The following is a 17,319-nucleotide window of genomic DNA, read 5'->3' as shown; positions in this document are numbered from 1 at the left end:
CCAGGTCACCCATCTAGAAGTTCTAGATGTTGAAATTTTCATCTCATCTCAGTAGTCACTCTCAAACTCTACAAAGGAATGAGACAGTGCAGAAGCATTCCCCTTAGGTTGTGCCTCTGACACTGTGCAGACACTAAAATATGTCTCTATATGACTCTAGAAACAAGGGCAAGAATTGTGTCCTTACTAATGTGGGAATTTGCAATAAATAACTCCACCTTACCCTATTTCTTGTCCTTCTCTTATTCTTTTATAGGAGCCACATTTCTTTCCCTGTTAAAGGGGAATACCTCTCACAGGTGGGAAACATTCACTTTTTTCCTGCAGATGCAGCACGGTGCAGAGTAGAAACATCTAGGCTGGCTTTCCAAGAGTTAACTTGGATGTCAGACAGAAGCTCATTGCTCAGAAAGGCAAAATCCTGCTCAGGCCAATTGCTCCACTGAAAACCAGGGCAAGGTCCCTGCAGGGCCAAGTAGGCTCCCGGCTTCTGCTCCCTGAGCAAGGTCATCTACAGCCAATTCTAAAGTCCTGGTACTGAATGTACATCCTGATGTCCAAATACAGCTGTGCAACCACTCTGCCTTCTCCTCAGCAGGACATTTGATGTAAATGCTTGGTTTTTAGGTGGGGTTTTTTTTGCAGTGTACTCTCTCCAACAGGGTAGGTTTAGACTGAACATTAGGAAAGAATTTTTCACAGAAAGAGTGGTTGGACATTGGAACGGGCTGCTCAGAGAGGGGTTGAGTCACCATCCCTGGACGTGTTTAAGAGTCATTTAGATGTGGTGTTGGGGGATATGGCATAGGGGAGAACTTTGTAGAGTAGGGTTGATGGTTGGACTCGATGATCCCAAGGGTCTTTTCCAACCTAGATGATTCTATGATTCAAGAAGCAGTTCCTGGCACAGACAAACATTAGCACAACCATGCACAAATAACCTACCCGCGTATGACGTATAGTTTTCCCCCGAAGCGCCCTGTGTGTCTCCTTTGAGCACCTGGAGAAGAGGGAGGTATGTCCATTATTTTTGGTTCAGGCAACTCAACCTGCCCCGGCTGCATCCAGGCGTTCGTGGGTGAGCTTCCGTCTCAGGCCTGTTTATGAGCATCCCTTTTGGACAGACATCTAGGGAAGCGTGTGGCCATCAGGAGTGAGGATATCACACAGCAATGACGTTAGTGCTTGTAACTCTACCGAGGTTACCAGCTTCATTTTTAAGAAGCTACGACAGCTCCAGTGTCCCCAAATCACAGCGTTTTCTGCTTTGCCTTATCTATCCGCGCACACATGCGAATCCACAGAGACTGTGACAGCAGTTCTTAACAGGGCACATGGTTTTCTGCCAAATGAAATGTCAGGATGTGATCTTCCGTATTTCACTAGTGCTATTCTACCATTTAATTTAATAACAGCTAAATATCAAGTCCTTACTATTTTGATGCTGTGTTTCATCAGCTATTGAATTACAAATAATGAGACAGGTCTAAATTTGTGATTCATGGTAAACTGCCTAAACTAATCTCAATCACACAGCAGCTGACTTCTAGTGATAACTGATTTAACAGACAATCGTGTGTTTAGCTCTCCTATCCTCTCTCACACAAACAAGCATATTAATGAAGGACAGGTTCACTCACACTTTACAAGTCTTTTCTAGACAATATTAACAAATTTATATTCACCACAGGAACTGTTTTTTTTCCTTTTCTGCTATTATAGAGTCTTTCATTGAATTTGACCAGTATTTTGTGTATATGACAAGCCTTTGTAGCTTCAGGTACACCACTGAACTTCTGAGGTGATTAAAAAGCATCTCTGGTGTTTTCCATGTATATAACTCAATTTACCATCAGCTCTAATTACAGCAGGCTCTTCAACCCAAATTGCTCCTTAGAGGAGCTCCTTGCACCTGCTGTAGCAACCACCCAGTGCTGATCCTGACAGGAATCAACCCACAGAGGTTAACAGTTGCTCTGTTAGAACGGACTTTCCAAAAATTAACTTGGCAAAATTTTAAAATATTAAAAGTATCTACCCTAAAAGAAATCCTCTCTCTGTATCTTCGCTCCTCACCAAGTTTCACCTGAACCTTTTCTCTGCTGGACTCAAACCAATTATCCTCTGGCAGATTTAAAGATGCCTTATATATATTCTGCTGGGTCAAATCCAGAAATTCTCAGTGAACTGTAAGTCATCCATCAATAAAACCATTTGCTAATTTTTCCTTCATATCTTTTATTAGTGAGCATCAACAAAAAGTTGATTGAAATGTTTATATTCATGACAATAATATAGAGACAGAATTTTTCCGGTGTGTTTTTCAGAACTCAATTGCTGTTGAAAACAGGGTAGTTTGGAGATAATTAATTAATTTTTGAAGTCTGTCAGTCAGTTTTGTCATTTGCTCACTAACGTACCGGATGTAAATCTGCCAGGCCAGACAGCAACTGCATGCTGGCTTTATGGCTGAGAATGATGGTGTCCTCCAGATAAAAATAAATTTTACCAAAAAAAACCAAACCCAAAACAACCAACCCCCCTCCCCAAATCACCTTCAAGAGCAGGTAATAGGTCTGAACAAAATTATCTGCTGCCCACAAAAGATGGCTTTTGTAGGCAAAATTCATATCCAATACAAAAAAAAACCGTTATGTGGTGCCAAGATTCACAAAAGCAAGTAAGATTGCCTAATAGATGGTCTGTGACATGCTGCTCGTGTGCAGCCTAGCGTGGAATGGCACAGAGCCTGTAGGGGTGGGGTTGCAGTGTACCCCCCAAAATGGGCTCTGTGTTGATCTTCGTCACCCCCTCAGGCAGCCGGAAGGTGAACGCCCGCAGCAGGTTGGCAAAGAAAATGAAGAGCTCAGTCCTTGCTAGATTCTCCCCCAAACAGACACGGTGCCCTGCAGAAGGAAGAGGGGGAAGAGTAAATTACCCTGACCTCAAAAGTAATCGTATTCATCCTCACACAAAGCAAAGGTATTTTTGCTGAATCTGGAATTTCTGTAGGACGTAATGCAATCAGTGCAACAAATCTTCATGTAATTCTTCCTTTAAAGAATCCTATCTGCAGCTATAGATAACTGTGCAGCTCTTTTGCTCTGAGTTTCACTTCAATTACCTCAGAAACCTCATCTTCATTTGACTGACAACTTTAAAGGAATTCATTCAATCATGTAAATGAAGAATAAGGACTTGCTCTTCCTGGGAGATGTTGTGCTCCAGTTTTGTATGCATAATGCATCAGTACAGCTGCTCCCAAGTACTTTCCAAATGTAGGTCTTGTGTGTGCCCCAAACCAATAACCATAATCATTAGCAGAGCATTTCCTTCCAAAAATAGGGCAGGTTAGATGTATACATTTGTCAGGACATCTCTGATTTTTTGTTCAGTAGAACCAATGTTTATAGTTGGATTGGGAAACATTACTGAAAATAATCATGTTGATTATAATCATGCTTTCCACAAAGAGATTTAAAGTAAATGACCAATAGGTTTTTGATAGATATCTTAATTCTACAGTTCCAATCCAAACCATTAATGTTTGTGCTGTCAGTCCATTTACCTGTTGAGAATGGTAAAAAGGCTTCTTGGCTCACAAAGTTTCCGTCCTTATCCAAGAAGTGACCCGGGTTGAACTGTCGAGGTGTTTCCCACTGCTCTGGGTCATACAAAGATGAAGCAATATTTGGAAAAACTATGGTGCCCTGAAAGGAGAAAAGCACTACCTCAGTTCTGGGAGTCAGTCCTGCCCCAGCAGTCAGAACTGGTGAGGGGAGAGCAGTGTTAGTTTACTGTCAGAGTTCAGTATTGTGTGTCAGTAGGTTCATTTCCCCAGTAGGAACTGGGGGGAACGTGAAGTCTTTTGTTTCGGAATGTCAGTCCAAGCCTGTCAGTGGAAGTGGCCTTGTCACTAGAAACTAACAACTTTAATTGTACTAAACCCATTTTCACTTCTAACACTAGAAGTTTCTATGATTTAGTCTCTTTGACGAAAGCTAGTTCCAAACCTTTATGCTTTTCCCTGGATCTTTCTGCAGACAAAAATTCACTCAGAAGTCTTTCCAATGCCTTATCAGCACAAAGCAACCACAGTATTCTTCAGTATCAATCTAAGGTTTTGTCTTCATTGATTAGTAGCCTGGCTAAAATCCCCTTTTCCATCCAGGAGTGTCTTTCCCTACTGATATCCCTCTCCCAACAACTGTGTCACTCAACTCAGCCTGGCAGACGTTTTCTTGTCCTTGTTTCCATTCAGGCTGACCCAGAGGTACCCAGCCCCACTGCTGTGGAGGAGAATACCCTGGCACAAATAGATTGGAATCCACACCTTGTTCTACAGCAAAAGTCTGTAGCAACTGAGAAACTGCATCTGTACCTTTCTGAGGGGAAAGCCGAGCAATGTAGTGTTCCTCACACAGACTCTGGGCATGCCAACTGAGATAATATTGCTGAAGCGCTGGATCTCATGAACCACAGCATTTGTGTAGGGCAGTTCTCTCCGATCCTCGTAGCAGATTAACTGGGAAGGACCCAGAACGGCATCCAACTCCTTCTGCACTTTCTCTGTGGAGAAGTATTCATGATTGCAGGTGGAAAAAAAATATACCAAGTATTTTCACTAATTGCATATTCAAAGACATTTCCCATTTAGAACCATGAGGACAGCAATAAAATTAGTGTAAAAATGTAAGTAACTTTTATAAAGAAAATAAAAGTAGCAGTGTGTTCCAACAGCTTAAACTTATGGAAGCTCTACTTCTGGGTGCAAAGTTATTTAATTGTAGATTAAGACATTTGTTGCTCAAAAATGTAAAACTCTCTAAGAGCTGTCTTACTAACATTCAAATGCAAGAGATAACTGATTTATCTTTGTGTTTTCTTTTGGATAGATGCCTCAGGCACCTACAGCCCGTTAGAACCATGAAGCTCACAGCTCTCTGGAATTTAAGCCAGGTGAATCTGGGCTTTAAAAGCCTAATTCTTATTAAAAGAAATGGTTCTTATTTAGGATCTCTGTTAAGTGAAGCAATACCAAATAGAACAATGTCCAAATACCTTTAAAAACACCTGGATCTGCTTCTTGCACCTGCCTTTTGATCAATAATATAATGGTTTAAATTACTTATTGCACAGGAGTGCTGGAAGCACTCACAAAAGTATAACATTTGTTTTGTAAACTTCAAGAGAGGCAGTACATACATAATAAAAATGCCTTCAATTTTTAACAAATGATCCTGTCTTTTTCCAGGCCCTTTGAAGCAGCACGAAGATGCAGGGAAGCCCATTCTGCATTGATCAGTTTGTGCTCCTTCACATCAAGCCTGCTCAGTGACTGCCAGCAGTCCTTCACAAAACTATGTTAGGTAAGACCCTGACAATGGAGATTTTTAGCACCTTACAGAACTTAAAATGTATATCCAGAAAAAATTTTAAGTAAATTACCTTCTATGAAAAAATAGCTTGCAAAATGAAGCACAACTACTTCAGCATCCATTATAGTTTGAAGTGATCGGCCACTGTGTAAGCAAATAAATACTGTTCCAGTAGTTCAGAGAACATGGAGAGCTCAATTCAGTGATTAGGCAAAAGGCCAAACTTTTCCATATGGTACACAATGGAACTGTGTAACATTGTCCTTGGGTGTCAACACAGGGAAAAGTATGAACGGGTTCAAAAAGCAGCCACCAATTAAATGAGGACAGATATACTGGTGTCAGTTCATGATGAGAGTCTAGGTGCAATGTATGACTCAAGAAGCCCATGAAGGATCGCTCTGCACACACCCTGCTTTCCCAAGTATTTGCAAGGTATTATATTTAACCAGATAAAATTATTTAGGTGAGTCAGCGCTTTCATAACCTTAATTACATTAGGTGATAATAAACATGCAATAACATGAGATCAAGTAGACCTTCTTGTCTGACAGCTCCAAGTTGAGCAATTTTTTTCCTTATCTTCATCTCTTTCCTGCATTTAAAATTCTCTTCTCCTCTGGGTATTTGCACATATTCTGCTATCTAACAATGAGATTTCTGTTATCCAGCGTAAGAGATCTTTCTTTTTTTGGTTTCCATTTAGTGCTCTATGAAAGCCATTGATGGTTATTTGAAAGCTAGACTTAAAAATAAACTTCTTAAATATACACGGACATAACAGATGAGCCATCAAATTCCCCTCCCAACTGGAATAGTTTCTGTTGCAAGACACTCAAGTACATCACAGAGTTAATTTAATCAAAGATAAAATAGACACCCTGATACCTTGGGATCATAAATGGACTGACGGACAAAAATAAAGCCAAAGTTGCCAATTCACTTTTAGGTGATTATCTTTACTACTACAACTATGACCTACAGAGCACAAAGGAGGACAGGAATCCCTGTAGCCCCCTTCACTGATACTCAGCCAATACAAGCAGAATTGAAGTAAGTTCCAAAGAGCGACATCCCTTCTACCACACGTCAGTTTCTGGTTAATTTTTTCAGCCATCAGTCATATTTACACCTAAGACAGAACCCAACTTATTTTCCTGAAGTACCATCATCACCTCACCAATCACTGCAGCAGTGGCCATTGCTCCTTCAAGGATAATGAGTTCAAACAAGGATGATGCTTCCCAAACCAACTCCAGCCCTCTCACTCCATTGACTGCTCTACCACAGTCCTCATTTCCCCAAAGATCTTGACCCCTCCACCTCAATCAGCCACAACCTCCTATACATATGTATACTTCCCAAACTGTTAACTCTTTCTGGAAAGTGCCTTGTGCCTGTGATTGCTGTGAGAGCTTGTCTACAGATACTCTGGATCTACCAGTGCTGCCATCGCAGATCTGCCAGCACAAAAAGGTCCATGTGCCACCAGCCATACACCAGTATCTAGGAATAATCTCTGATCCATGCAAATGTTCAGAAGTTTGCTGTCCTATTGCATCAGAAATATTTGTGACGTGCTTATCCACTCACCTTGGATGTCTGGATTTGCCACCATATACAGCAAAGCCCAGTTCAAAGTAGTGCTTGTTGTCTCTGATCCACCCAAGAAAAGGTCATTTATAGAATAAACCATATTGTCTTCATTGTATGTAGACCTGGGTACATCTTTAGACTGCAAATAATAAGAAAAAGTAGAGGTTTATGCATGAAAGTTAGAAAAAACACAATAGGTTTAAATGTTATCTTAGCCCTGGTTCCAAGCTGCAGTGTGTTCTGCCTATACTACAATACAGAGAGACTGATAAGAATATCAGACATACAAATATCAGACTGATAAAGACTATCAGACACCAAAGATTATTATCAATATGAAAAGCTAACTTTTCACAAAGTAAACATGGACAAGCCATGTTTACTTCACTCTTTATCATGAAGCTAAATCACAGGTTCTCCACAGAAAAGGACTGTTGGCTTAATCATGCAAATAATGGTACATTTAGAATGTTTCATAAGAAAATGTTCCTCTGAATGTACCAGCCTGTCATTCCTCACACCTCAAGTAATGTTCCATCACTTAGTTTTTCTACCAAGCAATACAGTGACCGGGTAACGAACACTGGAACATCAGAAGTTCTTAACCTGTGGTGTTCAGGCTTCTCCACTACAAGACCACAATGACTCACATGCAGCTGCTCTGGGGTTTTACAGTTTTCAGTTAGAAGTGTGAGGACTTGTACGCGTATGCTGGAACTATGAAAGAAAATTGTTATGGTTTGGGGCAATTCATTGTCTAAATTTAGGGACTCAGGGGTCTTGAACTTTTCTTTTGCCAGTGGATCAATTGGAAAGTACAAAGGATGTTTTTCCCTCTTGTAATATCATCTAATCTTTTTATATTGCTCCTGCGTATCTATTACAGACAGTTCAATTTTTTTAATAAACAAACTTGGATGATTTCCACCCCGCAGAGGCCCAGAAGAGTTCACTGAAACAATTTCTGATCCACTGATGTGCAAGTCTCATAAATCTTAGAACAGCAGCAAAAGACTTTAGAAGCAGTTAAATGCTTTGGAAGACCAGATAGGTTAATATTGTGCCAATATTAAAAAATTTAAAACAAGAGGACCCAAACTGGAAGCCAGTTAGGCTGACATCCACCCTGAATGTAAGATATGGCAGCTGATATGAGAATCAATTATTAAAGAATTCCTACCTCTCTTGACAAATCCTTACCAGCCAAATATCCTACCTGGAACATCCCACTCTGTCTCCCCAAGACCTTCCCAGTCGTCTTGTGGTCCACTTGAAAATTCAGTATTCTTTCCTGGAGGCTTTAAATTATTTGTAACTTGTGCCAATGAGAAAAAATGCGGTGTATTAACATGTCCTTAAATAAAAGGATTGCAAGGTGCTATGGCTTATCAATAATTAGAAAGCATTTAGCAAGTCCCTGGTTACTGGATTCACATTAGGATGTCTATGAAAGGTAAGAGATTGTGATAGAAGGGCTCAGACTGGATGATTTAGTGATCCATTTCACCTTATTCCCCATGAATGCACGATCAAGAACAAATACTTACTTTTTCAATGTGAGCCAGGTAAAAGTCAATGAAATCCTGCAGTTCTTCTGGTATCCCACGCTCCATGTGCATTCTGATCTCTCTCCTTGTAAAATTGCTCAGGACATCATAACAAGACAATGCCTTCTTATGAGGACCAGGGAGACGGCACATCAACCAGGGGAAGATTTCATACAGCTGTGGGAGTGACACACAAGAGGTACCATAAACTCTCTATCACTAGAAAATGCATTTTAGGACTACTAAAAGGAGAAGGCAATGTTCATGTTAGCATAGCATGTGGTTTTGGCATCGTGAGTAAAATATTCTGACAAAGACTGTGTTTATGTTTTCAAGTTGTGAAACAGTACACTCTATAATTTCTAGCTGTGCCGATGGTAAGATTCAGAGTTGCACAGGCTTTCAGCTCAACCACAAGCCTAATTAGAATGGTTGAAATTAAAATTAATTGTATTAATTTATTCAATTATTCAATTAATGTATTCAATTACAATGAACTGTATTCAGACATTTACAAAGTGAGATCCTGCCCTCCAGTGGAGAATACCAGGAAGGAAGAAGCAAAGCTGTTGCAAACTGTAGAATCCAGAGCAAAGGACAGCTACCAGCGGCTGGTACATAACCTCAGTAATCCCCCAAAGCACACTCTACTAAACAAGCTCTCTAGGATCCTCAATAAAACTTGAAACATTTGAAACCCAGAAAAGCTGAGAAACAACTACCTGACATTTTTGAGTGCTCTTCCCTAGAAAAGAAGGGGTTAGCTCACACAAACACATTAATTCTATCCTTCTCTCGTACTGTTTGGGAAAATCTGGCCTAAGAATAGCTGCTTTCCACCTATTCTGATAGCTAGAAAGTTCGTTCTGATATTTATCTCTGGGTAATTTGTATACATTATTCTTTTACCTGCAGTGTATTTTCTCTTAATAGTTCCTTTTCTGCCCAAAACATAATCCTATGATTTATTTATCAGCAGAAATTCTGTCCTTTCTCGGTCGTCGTTTTGCTGAGCTCTTCTTGTACTCTCTTAATTATACTGCAGAGAGCAAGTTATCGGGTGTTCACTGGAGTCTGACTGAATCAGATAGACTGTACTTCTGTCCCTCTGGAAAATCAGTTCTTATTGTCAGTAATCCAATTATCAATTAATCATTGCCTTATCACAGGAAGGCAGTAGTCCAGCCCTAGGTAAATTGACGTAGAATCATAGAACGGTTTGGGTTAGAAGGGACGTGAAAGATCATCTGGTTCCAAACGCCCTGCCCTGGTCAGGGACACCTACCACTAGACCAGGTTGCTCAAAGCACCATCCAGCCTGGTCTTGATCACCTCCAGCGATCCTTTTTGTTTAATTCTCTGTTGTTTTTTTTTCTTTCAAAATCTGCTCAGAAGCATTCCATACAACTGTGGTCTGACCAACCATACATGGTTGCCCAGTTTACACGCATTCCCACTCTCAAATCCATGCACTTTCCAGCTATTATGGCACCCTAACTGTAAGTGGAATTGAGTTGTCAATATTCAAGACAGGAACTGAGTCCATCCACCATCTGGCTACTGGTCCTGCCAAAACTTCTCCTCCATTTCTTGAGGGCCCAGTCCACAGCATTCTCCCTTTCAGTGCCTGACAGCATGGAATCCAATTAAGAAATGGGAATGTGGATGCAGGAATTTCCCCTTTTAAATAACACCACGTACCCTTTGCATCCAGGAAGTGGGAAGATTGTAGCCCTCCCTCCGGAAGGGTTTGAACCCCTGTTCTTATTTCCCAGAACATCTTTTCATTGTACTAAAGCAAAGCTATGATAGGAGGAAGAGAAGAAAAGGAGGTATATTCTCTATCCCCAAAGTAGGTCTTGCCTGCCACAATTAGACACAAGTTACAGGACCAAAGCTAGGCTAAGCAAAGGGGAACCTGATCATTACTTGGTGAGAAGAGTGCTCCATGGGATGTGGAGGGGGAATCTCTGTATTACAGGGATTGCTTACGTGTTTTACATTAAGAAGCTAACACATAATATGTAGGGAACCACTTTAGAAGAGGAACCAGAACCAAAACTCCTGAGCAACCTTGAACACACTTCTGTGCAAAGCAGGCCTCTTCTAGTGTCAAGTAAGTCCCCGACTCTAAAAAGAGTGCTGTTTTGGTTGTCAAGCTCACAGGTACATTTGCTGGCTTAGCCTTTCCTATCTTCTGCTGCCTGCATCTAGAGCTGCTCCTCACTCAAGGTGAAGGACTGGAATTTCTCCGGGAAGTCTTCAAGTCTCCACTTCTTATAGAGGAAATGGAGATAAGTAGCCACAGGCAAAACACTTAGGCATTTGAATCATTCTTCTCTTTGGTGACTGTATATAAAATAGTATCTAAGCTTGGCATGTGAATCACATTTTTAGACCTGACATTTAGTATTTAACAATCATGATGCCCAAGGCAGCAATCTGTTGTGCATGGGGGTTGAGAAACCAGGTAACAAACATGACCTAGGAGCAGTCCATCAGCTTGTGCCTTGTTGCAAAGATTTAGGAGCAAATTACCTTATCACAGTACCCACACACAGGACAATGAACCAAGGCTGGTATGTAGAGCTTTGCCGTCACACTTTGAGAAAGTGCACTGCCCAGTAAAGCTTCATGGGACATCACTCACCCATTCAAAAACTTTTGCCTAGCAGCTACCTCTTGAATCTGCATTTCTCACTTTCTGTCTTATTCAGAAAGGGACAAAAGATTGTTTACTTACATGATGAATAAAGCTGCCTGCAAATTTGAATAGACGCTCTGTGGCTCTAATCAGTTCATGGAAGGTTTCATCCTCTCTGGAGAAGCGATGTCCAAAAACAACAGCACAAATTACATTTGAGACGGAATGAATGAGAGGGAAAGAAGGATCCACGGGTTTCCCTGCAACCATAATAATAAATGCCGCTGTTAATGTCTCCTATATTGCTTTAGTGAAATGAGAGAATATCACAGGTTACGCAAAGAACTTTCAAGAGAGTATTGCATTTCACAGAGAAGCAGTAATCTTACAAAATTGTAGTATCAAACTTATTCTTCACAGCTGTGGTGCAATCCCATAATCCCAGGAATGTGTGGCACCCTAAAGGAATGCCAGATGTGTAAAATATTTGGCAATATGATAGAGCAAATTTAGAAGTAAGAAGAAAAAAAAGATCTATGCAAATTTCCCATGTGACAAATTCAACATAGTTCTCAAGCATGGCAATGACAGAGGACACTGTGGTCAAAGGGAATCTGAGGGGAGAACCGTAAGAGGCAGCCTTATTCAGCAAGGACATAAATACATGCCGGGCTATGATATTTTGTCTCACTTTGCTAGAGATGTACAGCCTCCAGTAAGATAAAATGGAACAAACTTCATTCAATCCATTGTGTCAACAAAATTGTAATGAATTTTAAAGCAATCACATGAAAAACTCATCTCAAAAAACCTTTTCTGTGACTCCAAAATAAATGTCTGTAAACAACTATATTTTTACTGATGCAACTGTCCAACACCCAATGCACAATTCTGATTAACAACTTATTGCTCTGGGCTTTTCTTTCCTGCACACGTGATCACATCTCAATCTCTCCTAGTTCTTAAACCATGGGATTGGGCTAGATTTAATTACTTTTAATTGATACAACACTAGCCACAGCATGTCTTGATTTACTGTGCCTTTGCATAATGATCAGTATTGGGAAATCCAACTCACATGCTCCGAACTGGGTTGATTAAGGCAAAATGTTGTAACGAAGACAAGATTCTAGTCACTGCTTTACAGAGTGCAAGCAAATGGCATTACAAGACTTAATTCCATCAGCATTGATAATGTATCCATATCTTTATGCACCAGCACCATATATGAGCCAGCAATGCGCCCTTGAGACAAGGCATCAACATCATCCTGGGCTGCATTAGGAAAGGCATTCCTGGCAGGTCATGGTCACCCTTTCCCTCTGATCAGCACTGGTGAGACCCACCTGGAGTGCTGGGTCCAGTTCTGGGCTCTGCCATACAAGAGGAGACATCAACGTATTGTAACAAATTGAGCAAAGAACCACAAGGACAATTAAGGGGCTGGCACATCTGACAGAAGAGAGGCTGAGAGAGCTGGGACTGTTTAGTCTGGAGAAGAAAAGGCTCAGGGAAGTATCTTAAATATGTATAAATACCTGACAGAGGGTTATAAAGAACATGGAGCTAGACTTTTCTCAGTGGTATCAAGTCAGGCAATGGGCAAAAATTGAAATACATTAAATTATGCCTAAAGATAAGAAACTTTTTTGCTGTAGGGCTGACTGAACACTGGAACAGGTTACCTAGAGAGGCAATGAAGTCTTCATTCTTGCAGATATTTAAAACCCAACTGGATTCAGCCCTAAGAAACCTCCTCTGATTTACTCTTCTTTGGGAAGGGGTTAGACTAGGCCATCTTCAGAGATCCCTTTCCACTCAAAGCATTCTATGATATAAATAATAAATAAGCTTCAAATTCCCTTCCAATTTTAGTAGTTTTTTAAATAACTTTGAACAAGAATATTCTCCTACTGGTTTGAAAACACAGGACTGGGGACTTTGCGTTTTCAGTCCATTCCACATGACCCTGTAACGTAATGTAAGACCCTGCATGGTCTCTTGTAGAACAAAAGCTGCCCTTAATTTCAGAGCAGGACAGAGGAGTTCATGCACTAGAGACATCAGACTAATGACAAAAATGAATCTGTATTTATTGCAGAGATACCTTTCATACTTGCAAAGAACTCTACCAGGTAGTGGGCTTCTTCTTGAACTCGATGCTCCAGACCTCTTTTCCCCAGACCAAGGTTGCGTAGAGTCCTCAGTGCAAACCTCCTCTGCTGCTTCCAGGTGTGACCGGTTGCCAACATAATTCCTGCATCCATTCAAGGAAGAGCTCTTTATCATGCTAATATTTATTTACTATAGACAAAGACTACTAAACCACAGAGAATACAATGAAACTATTGCATTGCCTATGGACACAGAGACACAAAGGGCACGTAAACATGCAGGCAGGGCTAAAATGAACAAACTCAACTGGTAATAAAATGACAGGCAGGATTAAGCCTGATGCAAGACAACCAGTTATCTCAGAAAGTTTGACAGCTGCTTCTCTAGACAGTCTCTGAAGTGCTTGCCTCCTGCTCTAGTCTATGCTTGGAGCTCACCTGCCTCACCAGGGTAATGATTCTCATGAAGGGAAAAGGGGAAAGAGTTCTGACTGTGACAACTATCTCCAGGAGAAATAACCATCATATACTAAAAGGATCTGCAATGTAGTATAAGAATCACCAATGACTACACCAAATTCCAATTAGAAATATTTGAGGAATTAGGTTTCCTCAAACAACGTTGAGGTGCCAAATTAAATAAAGGTTATTTCATAATGCATGTGTTGATGAAAATCGGGAGTTTAGGAAGTTCCAGTGTGGTTGGGGAGTATAAAGCCTACAGTAAGGTTGAAAGAGAAGTGTACTGCACCTGCAGATGCTATTTTGAGAGTAAGAAAATATTCACAAAAGGAAGGTAATGGGAAGAAGATCCCACCATCAAGCTCACTCTTCAATGCAAACGTAGCGGTGGGAGGCAGTAAGTCCAAGACAAGGAAGCGGGCTGTTTCCTGCTCTTCCTCCACTGCTTTGTGGTACAATCTACCACTGCCTCATCTCATCACCTCTGAATTTGCTCCAGAGACTATTTCGCACAAGGCATTATGAATATTTTTTCTTTTGCCTGTCTTTTCCTCGTCCTACTATCACACCCCTCCCTATGCTGCAGTTCACCTGGCACTCATTCCTCGTAGACAAACTGTGCTACTGTGGTACCTTTGGAAATGGTTAAAAGCTACAAAAGAGCTGCAATTTGTCAAGATGTTTCTGTGCAATACTCACGACCAGAAAATCTCACCTTTTCCTTTGGCCATTGCTCTGAAGAAAGGAGACACCAGCCTCCCAGAAACATCTTCAGGGTGCATGGTCATACCATCCTTAACTGCTTGAAAACCATTCAGTATGACCACTGGGGCCCATCCAAACCATAAGGTGAATATGTTGCCGTGAATTTTTGCCAGCTATAGATGGGAGAGAAGCCAGGAAAGCACAGATGAAATCCCACACGCTGCAACAAACAGAGGATGAACCTGTTTTTACACTGATTACAGGACAAGCCCTAAGGTGGAATGATGTTCTCCATGTTTCCCACAAGATTGCAATTATCTGTGAGAAAGCATGAATATCTTTTCCAGCATTCACTGTTGGAAACAACCGAATACTCCAGCTTTTCAGAGCCACAAGTCTAGACCAATGAACGTTAGGTAGCTTTTATTACTTTATATAAACCAAGACTCAGTTAACAATGATTCATATGATAAAGGGCATTTCCTATGCATGAATTTGTTTCAAGAGGGTTTCTATCATTTGTACAGATACATGGTGCAAAGGGAGCACAGAAATCTCACAATAACTAGCTTGTAGCAACTGGACAGTTACTTTCTTCTTTCCCCCCACCCATTTATGTATTTAGGTACTGGAACTTGTGTAAGACCATCGTGTCTCACAGTGTCCTTACTTCCTGCCTGAACCCGCTGTTTGGTCAGAACAAACCGGTGTGCCTCCTCCAAATCACAGTGACAGAAGCCACTGGAGTTGTCTATCAATAATCCCAAAAGCATTGTGAGAACCAACAAAATGAAACAGGGGTCGCACTGTGCTCAGAAGGACTCCTTAAAAACCAACTAACAGAAGGTTTATGCGATTTTTTTTAGATCCTGTCAATGCAAACAAGCATGTACACACATAGTCCATCTTAAGTATCTATTAACTGCTCAAGCTAGAGCATGCCAATGCTCAGAAAGCTAAAAATCCATGTAGTGAAAGTAATTTTTTTAAAATAGTATTTATTTTCCCTAACTGCAAATCTGATATATTATCCCTAAAGGTATTTAGTCCTGAATGAGATCAACTTTCACAGGAATGTGTCCAATTTAGTGTGAAGGGGTGACGGAAGGATATCAAGTTTCCAGTGAATTTGGCAAATTCAGTTTAAAAGGTGATGGGTTTAAGCATCAGAATGATTTTCACACATTCAGAACTTCCAATACTAGTTTTCTTAGCTTGGCAAACTACTTTATGCTGCAATAACTTTTTCTTACTTTGCCAACCAAACCAGCAATTCCAAACCAAAGCGAGTGCAGTATCACAGCGGCTAGTTAACAATTACAGTATGTTACCAATGTAGTTTTGGGAGAGGATGTTTTCACATAGCAAACAACATGAGAAATTGGAAATTACAAAGACTTTTAAACAATTAGGAGTATCTGAAAATAAATACCTTCATGAGGAGATCACGATTAAACTGAAAGTTCAGCTGTATCAAGGTCCCAAAAATTGGGAGAGGTATTGGTCCAGGAGGAAGCCGTCTCCGTACCCTTTGCAACTTTAAAAACTGCATAATTAGAAGAAATACAACTAAGGCTATAAAAACTTGACTTATTGTCAACATTTTAATGGCTGCTTTTACTAGCTTGTCTTTATCGAAAATAGCCTATTGAAGCTATTAAGGCTGGTTGCTCAACCAGTTTTTTCATAAGAGCTTAAATTTCATGTAATGACTATTCCCCGCCCCTAACCCTCCCTCTTTATTATCAACCACTCCCGTTTTGTCCCACTCATGGCATTCTCATGCTCAAGCCTATCTAGTAGATGCATACCCTCTGCTCATTTAGATTGCATTTATCAAATAGGGATCGCAGGGTTTGTAGGAACTGTGTCTTAAAAGACTAGGGCCAAGATTTTCCAGGCAATGTAGACACACACATCCACGCATAAATTCTCCATCTAATTTTCTGAAACAGTTGTGGATGGTATGTGCTCCTACAAATACTTCATGAATGCTTTTAGAAAACCAATAGCCATACATACAAATTAGGAATGCAAATGTAAGTGGATATTAAATCTTGGAGATTTTAAAATGTTTTGTGTATATTCCACATACACATATATCCAGTAATGGCAAGGCTGACAAAATTTAAAAGCCTACATTTATCTTAAGATAGATATACAAGTATCTAAGGCTTAATACAAAAAGCAAAATTTGTTACACTTTCAAATGTAATTGAAAATATAACTGCTTTAATACACACTTTTTTTGTTTTGCTAACCTCTCTGCAATAGTTAACTTCACTGAGGGTTTTACCTGCTTCTGACTCCCCCATTTCAGTCTTGACATGAAGGTAGATACCCTAAAGGATATTATGAGCAATCATCAGAAAGCTTACCAGAGAAATAAAGAAAATGCATATAGAAAATACATCAGTATGAAATACACAGCTAAAAAAAAACCCCCAAAACATAGGAAAAACCTACTAGGAATCCTGATCCACAACCTAGGGGCCCCAGTGAGAACTAGTCATGACATGCATGTACCATACTTGGTAACTGAGAATAAACACAGTCTGTAGCCAAGGCTCTTTGCCAAGCCTCGCACCACGCAGGAACTATAAACCTAGCATCAGGGGAGTTTACACGCCTGCAATCAGACCATGAAAACCACGTGAGAGGGATTCTTGGCACCACATAACAATGACAGTTATAGCCCTGTCTTACAGATCTAGATTGAAATGCTGAGAGATAAACAATTCCCCATGAAAAACACCCATTCCCTGAAAGCAAAACACCAGTAAAAGAAATACGTTGTCACTAATCTTCTGAAAACCTGCCAAGATGACTTGTGCATCAGCTTGCTTCTTTGAAGTGCCCTGTCTTTGGGCACT

General features: G+C 40.5%; 1 protein-coding gene across 1 annotated transcript; it reads right to left on the bottom strand.

The window, feature by feature from the left end:
• Window positions 1-2,681: 2,681 nt before the first annotated feature.
• On the bottom strand, window positions 2,682-16,049 carry LOC106890197 (cytochrome P450 2J2-like). Its single transcript, XM_014945830.1, has 9 exons — window positions 15,879-16,049; window positions 14,457-14,619; window positions 13,273-13,422; window positions 11,265-11,425; window positions 8,522-8,698; window positions 6,972-7,113; window positions 4,382-4,569; window positions 3,569-3,710; window positions 2,682-2,906 (listed from the first exon to the last, which is right to left on the bottom strand). Exons 1-9 carry the CDS (start codon window positions 16,047-16,049, stop codon window positions 2,728-2,730), a joined length of 1,473 nt encoding a protein of 490 aa, XP_014801316.1. The 3' UTR covers window positions 2,682-2,727.
• Between the last annotated feature and the right edge of the window lie 1,270 nt (window positions 16,050-17,319).

This window comes from Calidris pugnax, unplaced genomic scaffold (assembly GCF_001431845.1).
Source record: "Calidris pugnax isolate Ruff unplaced genomic scaffold, ASM143184v1 scaffold111, whole genome shotgun sequence".
Taxonomy (NCBI): Eukaryota; Metazoa; Chordata; class Aves; order Charadriiformes; family Scolopacidae; genus Calidris; species Calidris pugnax.
Note: the sequence above shows the minus strand (reverse complement) of the source record. Positions and strands in the feature narration are given on the sequence as shown.

Coding starts and splice junctions, on each gene's coding strand:
- LOC106890197 (XM_014945830.1), bottom strand. CDS start 16,049: ATGTTGACAATAAGTCAAGTTTTTATAGCCTTAGTTGTATTTCTTCTA. Junction 13,423..14,456: donor AGCAATGGCCAAAGGAAAAG/GTGAGATTTTCT, acceptor GAATGGATGCAG/GAATTATGTTGGCAACCGGT. Junction 2,907..3,568: donor CTTTTTACCATTCTCAACAG/GTAAATGGACTG, acceptor TTCCTTCTGCAG/GGCACCGTGTCTGTTTGGGG.